This window comes from Brachypodium distachyon, chromosome 4 (assembly GCF_000005505.3).
Source record: "Brachypodium distachyon strain Bd21 chromosome 4, Brachypodium_distachyon_v3.0, whole genome shotgun sequence".
Classification (NCBI taxonomy): Eukaryota; Viridiplantae; Streptophyta; class Magnoliopsida; order Poales; family Poaceae; genus Brachypodium; species Brachypodium distachyon.
In genome coordinates this window covers 41,040,022-41,052,674 of record NC_016134.3, presented here as the reverse complement: position 1 = coordinate 41,052,674, position 12,653 = coordinate 41,040,022, and the positions used below count along the sequence as shown (strand labels likewise).

Sequence of the window (12,653 nt, the reverse complement as noted above, 5' to 3'; positions counted from 1 at the left end):
TATGATGAACTTCAGTTCGTGCACTAATGGAGGCTGAAGCCCAGTGTTGTCGGTCAGAAACCCCCATTTATGAGTCCCTCAAGATGGCAAACTGTCGACAGTGCGTATTTCAACTTTTCATCGCTGTATCAGTGCATATTTCGTACAGGCTAGATGATTAGTACAATGACAACATCGACGGATTCCACCGGATGCAGCCAGAGAGGAAACTTCACTGTCTTTCTACACGTGGAAGAAGATCCGGGGCAAAGTTGCCGCTGCTTTGTTTCCTTGGAAATTACTCTGCTTCATCGTCTCGAAGAAAAAGGAGAAGCTACTCTAATTGCGTAGCATACCCCCTGCCTTCTTCACCTTTCTCTTTGTGTTCTACCTTTAATCATTGATCTGGCAGCTGCAGCTGACCCCTCGAGCCATTTTCTCTTCTGTCCTCGGCTGTGATCCGATTCTGTCGTGGCCTGGATCTAAAGGCTGGATGCCAGGTTGTGCGTTGAGTCGTTCAGATCTGGGCTTGGACCACTGTCAGTCTGTCACGGACTGTTTGATCTGAGGAAATGTTATCGCTCAGCTTCCATGTCCAGTGTTGATGTACTTGTACAGCACAAGGCATTTAGAGTATTTTCCCTGCCTCTGTCAGTAGTGGATCTGGTTGACTTGTACCTTATCGCATGTGATGAGCAGGTGAGGAGGATATTTTATGGTGGAGCATGCACGTGATCGGCAAAAAAAAATTGCAGGTAAATTGATGCTGCCACTATTTTTTCTTTTCCTGCGCATCCGATTCAGACATCAGTTTCGAACTTTTCTTTTGGATAAGATAGTTTTGAACTTTGATAGAATTTCAGACTGAAATGTACGAGCTGCGAACCAGTAGGAACTTGTAAACTTTGATTCGAGACATGGGAAACTCGCCAGATTAGACGATCTGTTACTGGCTCCATAGTACAAGACGGTCCATTTCTTTTGATGTTTCGAAACATGGAGGCGATAGCAAAGGACAGTGATGCTCCGTGGCCTTCTAATCATCTTTTTTTAGGCCATCTAATCATCTTTTCCTTTCTTGCGAACACGATCCTCTGCTGTCATGCCACATATCTTCCAGCGTGTTGGGCCGTGTTCGTGCCAGTTTTCTGCTTAAGGCCCTGCAAATACCTGGAGGGTCACCGAGGCCTGTTGAACATCGGAGGTTCGGACCAATTTCACAACTGCTAGTCCACGGGGCCATTCAATTTTATGGTCCCTCCGTCCGGAAATAAATGAACGAGGATGCGACTTACATATTTAAAATTATATTAGATGAACGAGGATGCGACTTACATATTTCCTCTGTCCAGAAATAAATGACTTGAATTTATATATGTAAAAAATATTGTTGCAGCCTTGCAGGGACACCAATTGTGTGGCCGATGAGTTACCTAAACTGCCGATCATTTGCTGATATAATGATTATTGTTTTCATTTTGACCAGGTTTATAGATAGACCAACATATGCAGCACGCCAACACCAGCGCAGTATTATTATGACTACTATCAAATACTCTCTCCAATTCTAAATTGTTGTCGAAATACTACATGTATCTAGACGTCTTTTAAGAGTAGATACATTCATATTTGAGCAAATTTGAAACAAGAATTTAGGATCACAGGGAGTACTATGTTCTCATATTACATTTGTGTAGTGTTGTGGTCAAAGTTGACATTGACCTAGAACAATCCCAAATATATAGATGTTGAAAAAAGAGGGAATATTCCTTTAAACAAAAGATTGCTTTTGCTATCAAGAAAAGACAACTCGGTAGGCTAAGAAAATACTGTATGGTATATCATGAATCATATACTTCCTCCGTCCAACGAAAAATGTCTTAATTTTGTCAAAATTTGAATGTATCTAGAAATAACTTAATGCATAGATGCATTCAAATTTGTCAAATATGCGACATCCTTTGTTGGCCGGAGGGAGTATAACATTTAGGAATTTGGTTTCAGAAACCACAACTTTTGAATTTTTCTTCACAAATCTGCAACTTTTGGGCTAACTACAAACACAGAAGCAAATGTGAGATTGAGGGCTTTTCATACGAAGCTAACTGGTTAGGCCCACCGGTCAATCGTCGGTGCGGCAGAAAACAGAAGACGTGGTTCTCCATTTTGAACCGACTTAAGCCGAAGTAAATATAAAAGAAACCACAACATCGATATGAGATTTCAGTTTCGTTGGCGGTTATGTTCTCCATTTGGAAAATATGTTTTCATCCCGGTATGTGTCATAACCCGCCGTATGATTGTTTTCTATATTAAAGCACATACGATCTTTTTAAATCAAGAAGAAAAAGAGCCGAGCTAGAAAACTCCTACATCAAGACAAAAAATTATATCCAAAAAAAATATGGTGTGGTTTTCTGAATCTGAAACCTCGGTTGTTGTGGTTAACAACAAAAAAGTGTTTTAGTATTTCCTCCGACCCATATTACTTATCATAGATTTACTACTTCCTCAGTCCCGAATTAACTGACGTGAATCACGTGGTACATCCACGTCAGTTAATTTGGGACTGAAAGAATACAAAGTTGCACTAAATTAACTATAACTACAAGTAATATGGATTGAAAAGAGTAGATAATATCTAATATCTAATTAAAGTAGCAGAAATTCTACGATCCAAAGTTATTGTACGGCTAAGATTAATTAGAAGATAATAAAGCCCTTTGCGACGTTGTATAGATCTAACTCCTAATTGGAAAAGAACTACAAGACAAAACGGGCACCATTGACTGAGATCAATTTAGATTCGTATAGTTGTTTGAAATTGAAGCTTATAGCTGCGGTTGAGATTGGCCCATACAACAACGGAAAATAATCGGGAAGGAAAAGAAATTAACCTGGTCAGAAAGGATAAAAACACACAGCACAGTTCGCCGAAGCGTGTCCGTCGCGAGCTGCACGCCGCACCGCTCAGCCGCCGCAAGTCGATTGCTTGCTGCCATGCATGGCGCCTTGTGGAGCCGCCGCCTGTCGCCAACACGCCGCATAACCGTCTCCCGCTATATCCGCGAACACGCATCGCACCTTGCCGTGGCACTCACAGTAGCACATCCTCGGAGCCGTATTCTTTCGCTGCAGCCACCACGCGCCCTCGACACCGTCCTTGTGCCCGTCGTTTCCGCGGGAAGACGAAGAAAAAACGGGAGCGCATTTTGAGTTTTTCGACGTTACAAACGGTGTTTTTACATGCTACGAACATGTGTTTCGAAGTACCAAGGGCAATATTCCGTAACCTGTGAAATACACCTAAAAACGAGACTAATGCAACTAGCTGTAAACAAATATAAAGATTTAAAACCTAAAAACGGTGAGAAAAGTAGGCGGGGTGCATAACACATGATGCATATATAATTTTGAACGAATATTACAGCACAAAGTAGTTGTGTTAAAACCGACAAAGTCTCAATTCTCATCATTGAATAAAATATATATTAGAGTAACGATATGTGTTTCTTAGGGTCCTCTCATTGCCAATAAAATATTCATGAATAATATGAATGCACAATGTCCAAAATGATTTTGCAAAAGTTAAGTAGAGTCCAGATTTGACATAACTTAATACCAATCAAAGTGATGATCCATAAATCAACCACAAAGAAAAAAAACGGAAAATTTGAAATTACAAATTTATCATATGTTTGAGACCTTAAGACTCCAGTGGAAAAAGTCAAACCGGAACTAACTACTCCGGCTATTGTGGCATCCTGCCATGCCACAACCACAACTCATATGAGATGTTCAGTAAATGATGAGATGCCGAAAAGGGATAGATTTTGAAAAAAGTAATAGAAAGGAAAAGTGTGTGGTGTGAATGATATGTGTATCGGATGGAAAAGCATGTCTAGCAAGCACATTCATCTTTCATACATCCACACATGCACTGTTCCCGGATCCATGCCCGCGTCAACATCCGCTTGCCAGTAGCGAGAGATGTTCGACTTTAATTATCCAGTGTGTGACTGTGGATTTGGGACCATCCATGGTAGATTGACTACCGGCTGGTGTTTCGTTGCGACAGAAACAACATAAAAATAAGGTAGATCCCGTGGAAAACGTAAAAAAAATCAAAGAAGTCATATAGGCCGATGAATGATGGGCCTAATAGATATCAGTTCTTACTGCATTATCCAGACAAAAAATCACTAAGGATAAGAAAAAGCTAAACGTCTATAGTCGATGTCTAAAAATAAAACTTTTCAAATATCTGAAATAAGTGACAAAAAACTGCATTACCTGCAGAAGATCAACACTTTGTATTGCACCCGATGTTAATAAAACAAAACTCTCTTACTAAAACATGTAGTGACTAACTAATCTACAATACATTGTGTTATGAATTAAAAACCATCAAAGTATTCCGAAATATATATATTTTGATAGATAAAATATATAACAAATCAAGTATTTCAAAAAATCATCGAACATTTTCAAATAAAATACATCGAAATTGCATACAAAATGAATCTATTATAAAGCAAAAACATAAAAAAACATTTCATTATACAATTCGAGCAGGGGTTATCCCGCTAGTTGGACTAAAATCAAACAGCCCGTACCCCAACCGAACGGGGGCCAGAACTTGATTGCCAAAACTAACAGAGAAACAGATGAGGCATGACCGCCTGCCAAAACTAACTGGAATCGAAGACGTGATCCATCGATCGTCTGGATGCGATGGGGGGAAGACCAACGGAAAATCGAGTCGTGAACAAAAATAGTAATTACGTACGCCATCGCTTATCCTATCCCAACAGATATGTCTCCTCGTGTTGCGCGCCCTGTTTGGCCTCTCTTCGCACGGCGTGGAACGATGAATGGAATGGAACGCAACAGAACGGCGCACGCTGGCACGCATCCTCCTCCTGTCCCGCAGTATATATCTCTCGCGGGCTCGGCGGGGTGGTGTGGTACGTGCAAAGACCCCACCAGGACTCCTGACAGCGGCGACCGTCCCAAGAGAAGGCAGAGACTAGAGAAGAGAGACAGATGGCGAACGGCGGGGCTGATGCAGGGAACGGCGGCGGCGAGGGGACGAGGAGGAGCGTGCTGGTCACGGGCGGCGCCGGGTTCATCGGCACGCACACGGCGCTGCAGCTGCTGGAGAAAGGGTACGACGTCACCGCCGTCGACAACTTCCACAACTCCGTCCCGGAGGCGCTCGAACGCGTCCGCCACATCGTCGGCCCCGCCCTCTCCACTCGCCTCCACTTCATCCTCGTACGCACATCCGACGCCATCCTTATTAATCCATTCAACTTGTCCCTCCCTGCTCGATCGATACGAACTCGTGCGTGCCTTGCACCTGATCGACTGATTGCTTGATGCGATTTCAGGGGGATCTGACGATCAAGGAGGACCTGGAAAAGGTGTTCGCGGCCAAGAGGTTGCTGCATCGATCGATCAATCAATCCCCAATCTATCCAAGCCTTTTTTGTTTTTTCCCCAAGCGGCGATCGATGAAACCGTTTCCTACGTTGGTTGGCCAGGTACGACGCCGTGATACATTTTGCCGGGCTGAAGGCTGTGGGGGAGAGCGTGGCGCACCCGGAGATGTACAACCGCAACAACATCGTCGGCACGGTGAACCTCTACGACGCCATGAAGGAGCACGGTTGCAACAAGGTACGTACGCAAGTACTAATTCCCCTGTAGAACCCAATCCCGCATGCTCTCTCCAGAGATGATCTGCTCTGCCCCCTTAGCGAGCACCAATCGAACTGGTATACCGCAGCTGGTGTTCTCGTCGTCCGCCACCGTGTACGGGCAGCCGGAGAAGGTCCCCTGCGTCGAGGACTCCGCCCTCAAGGCCCTGAACCCCTACGGCAGGACCAAGGTACAATTCTCCTTTGCCGATATCGATAGCAGCAAATTAGCAATGTTGACCGGTGGTTTAATTTTGTTTCCCTCTTGTGACATCGGCGACGTTGTTTCATGTTTGTAATGGCATTTGATGGATGTTCCCTCAAAAAAAGAAAAAAGAAAATTGATGGATGATCCTTGACTGGTTGGTGCAGCTTTACCTGGAGGAGATGCTGCGGGACTACCAGCACGCGAACCCGGAGGGGAGGACGATCCTGCTGAGGTACTTCAACCCGATCGGCGCCCACGAGAGCGGCGAGATCGGGGAGGACCCCAGAGGCATCCCCAACAACCTGCTCCCTTACATCCAGCAGGTCGCCGTCGGCCGCCTCCCCGTGCTCAACGTCTACGGCCACGACTACCGCACCCGGGACGGCACCGCGGTGAGCGATCAGCAATCTCTGCAGCGCAAATCCCGCACCGCACGGTAACTGACAAGTGTTTATTTTCTGCTGGATTCGCGGCGCGGTTTACGGCATCAGGTCAGGGATTACATCCACGTGGTGGACCTGGCCAGCGGCCACATCGCGGCGCTGGAGAAGCTCTTCGCCACTCCCGACATCGGTACTCCCGCCGCCCGCCGCCCGCCGCCGGCCACGTCCCTTTTTTTTTACCGACTCGTAGATTTATTCTTTTTATTTATGTTTGTCAGGCTGTGTGGCTTATAACCTGGGGACAGGCCGCGGGACGACGGTGCTTGAGATGGTGCACGCCTTCGAGAAGGCCTATGGCAAGGTCGGTCGATGATGTTTCCGTCGAATCTTTTTCCAGTTAAAATTCCCGTCGATCAAATCAGTCTTGACTGAAATCGACGTTTCTGGCTGCAGAAAATCCCTATCAAGATGTGCCCCAGGAGGCCGGGTGATTCGGAAGAGGTGTACGCGTCCACCGAGAAGGCCGAGAGGGAGCTCGGCTGGAGGTAATCGCCACGATCGAGCAGCATTTCCATCGCCACAATAAACTGACACCATACCAATATCCTGTGCTACCACTTTGCAGAGCCCAGTACGGGGTAGAGGAGATGTGCAGGGACCAGTGGAAGTGGGCCGCCAAGAACCCGTATGGCTACCGCGGCAGCGCCGACAAGAAAGACTGAGCTGAGTTGATCCTGCTGGTGCTAGTTTGGATCCAGCTCTGAGATCTGAATGGCTGAACGAGCCTTGTAACCGATAGATGTGCTGCCAATAAACCCTGGGCATTCGAGTGTGCCTGAAGTATTTCTGAAGATGGAAGTTGGACTGGGTTTGGTTTGTTCCTTCCTTAGCTGAGCTAGTGAGCTGGGCTGTGCTGGCGCTTGGCATCAAACTGTCCGTCTGGGTCTTGTTGGGTTTGGAACATGGGCTGGAACGTGATCATTGTTCGCTCTGTTGACTGCTCACGAAAAAAAAAGAACTTGTCCTAACGGATGATTCTAAAATAAAATGTGTGAACATGACAGCATTCTTTTTGCATAACCGAACACTTTTATCGATCAGCACATTTGGCAACATTATGAAGGATAAAGGGGAGTTTAGAGGAGGATAATAGGAGCTTAGAGGAGAAAGTTTTTAGAGATTAGACGGAAAATTAAATTTTACTCTCAATATCTTTGTTAGTTTAGAGAGAATAACGTTAATTTGTGATGGATGATGAAACAAATTTCTCTGAATTCACATCTCTTCTCATTTATTAAAATGGTAGAAATTAGTTTCTCAGCTCCGATGCCCAATCTCTAATAAACTGATTTTCATCAACAAAACAAATATTTTACAGCCTACACCTCTCGAACTATGACTAGTCCTAACCAAACAAGCGAGTGAATGCTTGGAGATAGAGAGTTAAACAGTGATTGCACACAAAGAAACTATTAGGCCTTTTCACAATCCGTTCAATGCTTCAGATCGATTATATCTTGTACCGACTTCGCATTCAAAATGCACACTGAGATTTAGCCAAACTTAAATCAACACAAAGATATACATGAAGATCTAATGGTACCTTCGGGTCAATTGAAAGCTGGCCCATTTTATGGTGCATGACCTCCACGGACATTGTAGAAGGCTAATCGTCGGTCGACACCGTTCAATGCAGAATATCGCGGACCACATGGCCTGACCGCAACCATTTTCATCCTACTTTGATCCCCTGTCCATGGAAGTAGAAAGCAGAGAATCTGTCAGCCCATAGCAAAATAGAGTGCTCGGGGAAGGATTGGTATCACGATGGATTTGAGAGAGAAGAGTATTGCCGACCAGTTTCTTCTTCAGACAGGTGGGTGCTAATTTGGTGACAAGAAATGATGTGAAGGGGCGAATTCATGAATCTAAATTCTAACACTATTGTTTTTCCTTAACATTTGCAACAAGGAGCAGATTAATTCATCAACTAGGGCCAGCGGAACCAGGTGACAGTGCGCAGAAAATCAATTAATTTACTCTGGTTTTCCAAAATAAGTGTCATATCTTCGCTAAGATATGATCATGTTTTCTTTCTTCATAATTAACCCTCTATTTAAGCAAAAAAGAGACATGAAAACAAATACAGTCGCAAGGTACAATAGCAACTTCAAGGTATAATGAGAGTGGTACTTTATCACTTTTTATTGCATAACTAAATGCAGCGTATTAAAAAACTGTATAAATTATTATTGGTTGATGATATTGCATTTTAACTCACAACAAATATGCAAATTGTTACTAAAATGCCATTTAAATGCTCTGAAGAAGGATAATACTTCCTCCTGTCGAAATTACTTGTCGAAATATTATATGTATCTAGACGTTTTTTATTTGAGATAAGTAATACAGGTCGGAGTAATTACAGTATAACGCATTCATCCTTATCCTCCGAGAATGACCGTAGGATAATAAAGACCTGCGAATACCATGCTGGCCAAAAAGCACAAATACCAAGCAGCATGTATTCCAAACCTTATCAAAATCTCCGGCCGGATGGTCGTCACGTGTCCCCTCCACCCTGGTGCTAGCCGACGACTACGCGAAACTTCCAGAACAACCAACCCGCGACAAAGCCATCGAACCTTCTGGCTCTTTCCCCTCCAATGCGGGCCCCGCCTCACCCATGCCGCGCAGACAACCAAACCACGCGCGCTATGTGATCCCATCCGTCCACTGACCCACCAGATCCCAATCCGACGGCCTGGAGCTTCAGCGCCGGGGAGATATCCGCGCGGGCCTGGTCCACGCGCCGCGCTCCGCTTGGCTTTCTCGGCGAGTGGGGCGGGCCTTGTCGCAGTCGATTTTTTTTTCTTTATATAAAACAGTGCGTTTTCTTTTAGCTCTCCTTTTTTTCTCTCGTCTCTTTTGATCTCTGTCGATTGCTTTCTTTCTCCTCCCCCCGTTCACAATTATAAATGTCCTAATCCTCGGGCGAAGCTTCCAGAAGGCTTCATCCGTACGTTCTTTCCCTCTCCGCGCGAGCTAGGTGGTCTCTGACGCATCTAGAAACTACTACGGTTTCTGCGGGTCTCAGATCCGGCCGGGAAGAGGAGGCTGCGGCCAGATATATGGCCGAGCAGCAGAGCGCCGCCATCGCCGCGGCGGCGGAAGGCGCTGGTGGAGAGCCGCCGGTGCCGGTTCCGGCGGCGTTAGTGGCGCCGGCGGATGCGGCAGGACAGAGGTCGCTGCCGACGCCGTTCCTGACGAAGACGTACCAGCTGGTGGAAGACCCGGCGGTGGACGACGTGATCTCGTGGAACGAGGACGGATCAACGTTCGTGGTCTGGCGGCCGGCGGAGTTCGCGCGGGACCTCCTCCCCAAGTACTTCAAGCACAACAACTTCTCAAGCTTCGTGCGGCAGCTCAACACCTACGTACGTGCGCTAAGATGGGTTAATTCCTCGGGCTCGGGTTGGGATTTGGCTCCGTTTGGTTTTTCCCTTTTTGGCGTGGAATGCCCATGTCGGTGATGTTTGGATTTTGCTTCCTTCCTGTGACGTATAGGGATTTAGGAAGATCGTGCCGGACCGATGGGAGTTCGCAAACGATTGCTTCCGGCGAGGGGAGAAGCGCCTGCTGTGCGACATCCACCGGCGGAAGGTTGTCCAGTCGTCGGCGGGCCTGGCGGCGGCTGCAGCCGCCGCGGCCGCCGGAGCTGTGACGGTCGCCACGGCGGCTATCCCCATGGCGCTCCCGGTGACGCGGTCGGGCTCCCCGGAGCCGCACTCCTCCGAGGAGCAGGTTCTGTCGTCCAACTCCGGCTCCGCGGAGGAGCGCCTGCCTGGGCCGTCCGGGTCTGGCTCCGGCCTTGGCGGCGGCGCCGGCGGCGGCTCCTCCTCCGGTGATTTGGGCGAAGAGAACGACCGGCTGCGTCGGGACAACACGCGGTTGACCCGCGAGCTGGGGCAGATGAAGAAGCTCTGCAACAACATCGTCCTCCTCATGTCCAAGTACGCCGCCACCCAGCAACCGGACGGCCCCGCGTCGCTGTCCTCCGTGGTGAACTGCTCCGGCGAGTCCGCCCTGGCGCCTCCACCGCCGCTCCCGACGGCGATACTGGACCTAATGCCCTCGTGCTCGGCGCTCGCCACGGCCGCCGGCCTCGCCGTCGACGGGGAGCCCGACACGAGCGCGAGGCTGTTCGGCGTCTCCATCGGGCAGAAGCGGTCGCGAGACAGCGACGACGGCGGCGGACGTGAGGAGGACCCCAGAGACGACGGCGGCGAGGGCGCGGACGTGAAGCCGGAGCAGGCGGATCGGCGCCCCGACAGCCAGGAGCGGTCGCCGGACGGCCCGGACCAGCATTCGTGGCCGATATACCGGCCCAAGCCCGTGTACCGGGCCTGCAACGGGCCGGATGGGGCCGGGTCGGACCAAGACAGGTCCAACTCAAGGTGAGCTGGCAAGCAGCCCTGCCTATAGAAGAAGCTTCGAGCACCTACTAATTATTAATGAAGCAACCAAAAATAATATTCCTACACAACAGCATTAGTAGAGACAACGATAGCGGCTTGCTCTGCTAGCCAGGGGAACTCTCCCCTTCCGTCTCTATCTCTATGTAACCTAATCTACTTTATTTCATTTGCTTTATAAGATGTGTACCCCTAATAAGCTGATTGATCGTTGTTCATGGCTCCGGCCGTGGAAATGGGTAGGAGTATAACATTTCCCGGACGTTTCTTCCTGCAGCGGCCGGGTGTGAAATGGTTTATGGGATGGCAAGTCCGTGCACGGCTGTAAGCACTAGCACCATCCCTAATAGGACTCCCGTGGTCATGTCATTGTAGTTAATTGTGTTCACATGGGTCAATGATGAATCAAAGATTTTTCAGATGATACGCTGGGCATTTATAGACGGTGCGGCACGTAAACCCCCAGACGTCATCCAGGCACTCGCTAGAAGGCTCGAGCAGGAATGCGCCTTGTCCTCGGCATGGGGCAAAAGATGGCGACACGCTCTCCAATCGTTGCAGGCCAGACATGCGCAGTGCAGTGAACGTGCGCTGCCTTTCTCCGGAGTGTTTTCTATTGCCGTCTTCTCTTTCTTTTCTTTACTTTTCGAATGTGTAATCTCCACGTCAGGGAGACACATGTTGCGCCGCTACTAGCCAGTTGGATCCCCATGCCCTTTTGCTCTCTCGTCTAGCCATGCCTCCACTCCACGGGAGTCGCAAGTCCAGTCCGTGCATGTAGCACGTAGGGTTTGACTCGCCCTTTGTGCCATCTCCTTCAAGAACAGAGCTCGCCAATACCGTGCATTTCGCCGGAATGTTCACACCAATAACGACGACAAAACTCCCTCCTTTCTTAGAAAAATAAATTGCCCCCTTGCTCCCGGATTGTTAGCTGCATCGCAACTTCGCAAGCAAATCACACCTATAACGAATCTATGGTTTCCGCTCTGTATCAAACGACTCCATCTTACACTGTGTTTGGTCCAAGGTTCTACTCCATAGTTTACATGCTGTAGCGGGACACCAAATATCAACTTCATGTACGTTCATTATTTTACTTCGTATATCCTCCTGTTGCAACCACAGGTTGATTCTGAGAGGGGTCGATTCATCTTGGTTTCTCTCCGCCGCGGTGGCGCGGCCGCAGCTAGGACTTCGGATATCAAAATTAAGTTTTAAAATCTTCATTTTCCAGTTCCACACCCCAAAAGGTCAGAAGTAAAGCATATTAAATACTACTCTTGATGTTTATTCATAGTGCACCACTTTAGATAATGGATAGTGGATACAAAATCTATTACTCACTCAGTCCAACAAAAAATGTCTCAAGTTTGATTAAATTTGAATGCATCTATACACTAAGTTATGTCTAGATACATCCAAATTTTGACAAACTTGAGACATATTTTGTTGGACGGAGTGAGTACTATATATTAAATTTTAGTTGGTGGTGATGTTTAGACATCGTAGGTCAACTCGTTAAAATTACAACCATTATATCAATGTCCATTATTTTCTCTTCCTTCTGTCTTATTCACGATTTTTCCTCTGCCGATCTCATTACAGAGTATTTTTTTTTAGGGAAAAGAGATTTTTTTTTAGAGGAGGGAAGGAGATTAATTATCTGCCTCTCTCACTCTTTTTCCTTAGTCAGCCCACAGTCCACAAAGGCCCAAGTGGACAGGAGGCAGCACAACAAACAGCTCAGCTTGGCCCAGCTTTGAAACTGAGGACGTGAGGGGCTACAAGTGGAGTGGACCGGTGTTTCGCTAAAAAAAAGAGTGGACCGGAGTTTAGTTTTTTCATATATATTTATTTAGTTCTCAATTATTTTTTATTTAATTCTATTTTTCTTTATTTTGGA

The 12,653-nt window shown here is 47.2% G+C and overlaps 2 protein-coding genes across 3 annotated transcripts; both read left to right on the top strand.

Moving 5' to 3' along the window:
* The first annotated feature begins 4,808 nt into the window (after nucleotides 1–4,808).
* LOC100844125 (UDP-glucose 4-epimerase 3) lies at nucleotides 4,809–7,349 on the top strand. Its single transcript, XM_003578431.4, has 9 exons — nucleotides 4,809–5,256; nucleotides 5,373–5,422; nucleotides 5,526–5,661; nucleotides 5,771–5,872; nucleotides 6,054–6,281; nucleotides 6,381–6,462; nucleotides 6,551–6,633; nucleotides 6,726–6,817; nucleotides 6,898–7,349. Exons 1-9 carry the CDS (start codon nucleotides 5,026–5,028, stop codon nucleotides 6,992–6,994), a joined length of 1,101 nt encoding a protein of 366 aa, XP_003578479.1. The 5' UTR covers nucleotides 4,809–5,025; the 3' UTR covers nucleotides 6,995–7,349.
* A 1,838-nt stretch (nucleotides 7,350–9,187) lies between these two features.
* Nucleotides 9,188–11,456, top strand: LOC100843820 (heat stress transcription factor B-2c). Of its 2 annotated transcripts, XR_002960411.1 has the most exons (3): nucleotides 9,188–9,709; nucleotides 9,840–11,071; nucleotides 11,168–11,456. XR_002960411.1 is itself a non-coding variant. In XM_003578430.4 (2 exons), exons 1-2 carry the CDS (start codon nucleotides 9,404–9,406, stop codon nucleotides 10,731–10,733), a joined length of 1,200 nt encoding a protein of 399 aa, XP_003578478.1. In that variant the 5' UTR covers nucleotides 9,188–9,403; the 3' UTR covers nucleotides 10,734–11,121. The 2 variants fall into 2 exon arrangements, 1 of the variants encoding a protein (XP_003578478.1); XM_003578430.4 differs by lacking the exon at nucleotides 11,168–11,456 and having other exon boundaries at nucleotides 9,840–11,121.
* Nucleotides 11,457–12,653: the final 1,197 nt, after the last annotated feature.

What these genes read in the sequence shown, in the direction of transcription:
- LOC100844125 (XM_003578431.4), top strand. Translation starts at nt 5,026, where the DNA reads ATGGCGAACGGCGGGGCTGATGCAGGGAACGGCGGCGGCGAGGGGACG. An exon ending in AAGGTGTTCGCGGCCAAGAG is followed by an intron (nt 5,423 to 5,525) that starts GTTGCTGCATCG and finishes TTGGTTGGCCAG; the next exon opens with GTACGACGCCGTGATACATT. An exon ending in AGGAGCACGGTTGCAACAAG is followed by an intron (nt 5,662 to 5,770) that starts GTACGTACGCAA and finishes GGTATACCGCAG; the next exon opens with CTGGTGTTCTCGTCGTCCGC.
- LOC100843820 (XM_003578430.4), top strand. Translation starts at nt 9,404, where the DNA reads ATGGCCGAGCAGCAGAGCGCCGCCATCGCCGCGGCGGCGGAAGGCGCT. An exon ending in TGCGGCAGCTCAACACCTAC is followed by an intron (nt 9,710 to 9,839) that starts GTACGTGCGCTA and finishes TGTGACGTATAG; the next exon opens with GGATTTAGGAAGATCGTGCC.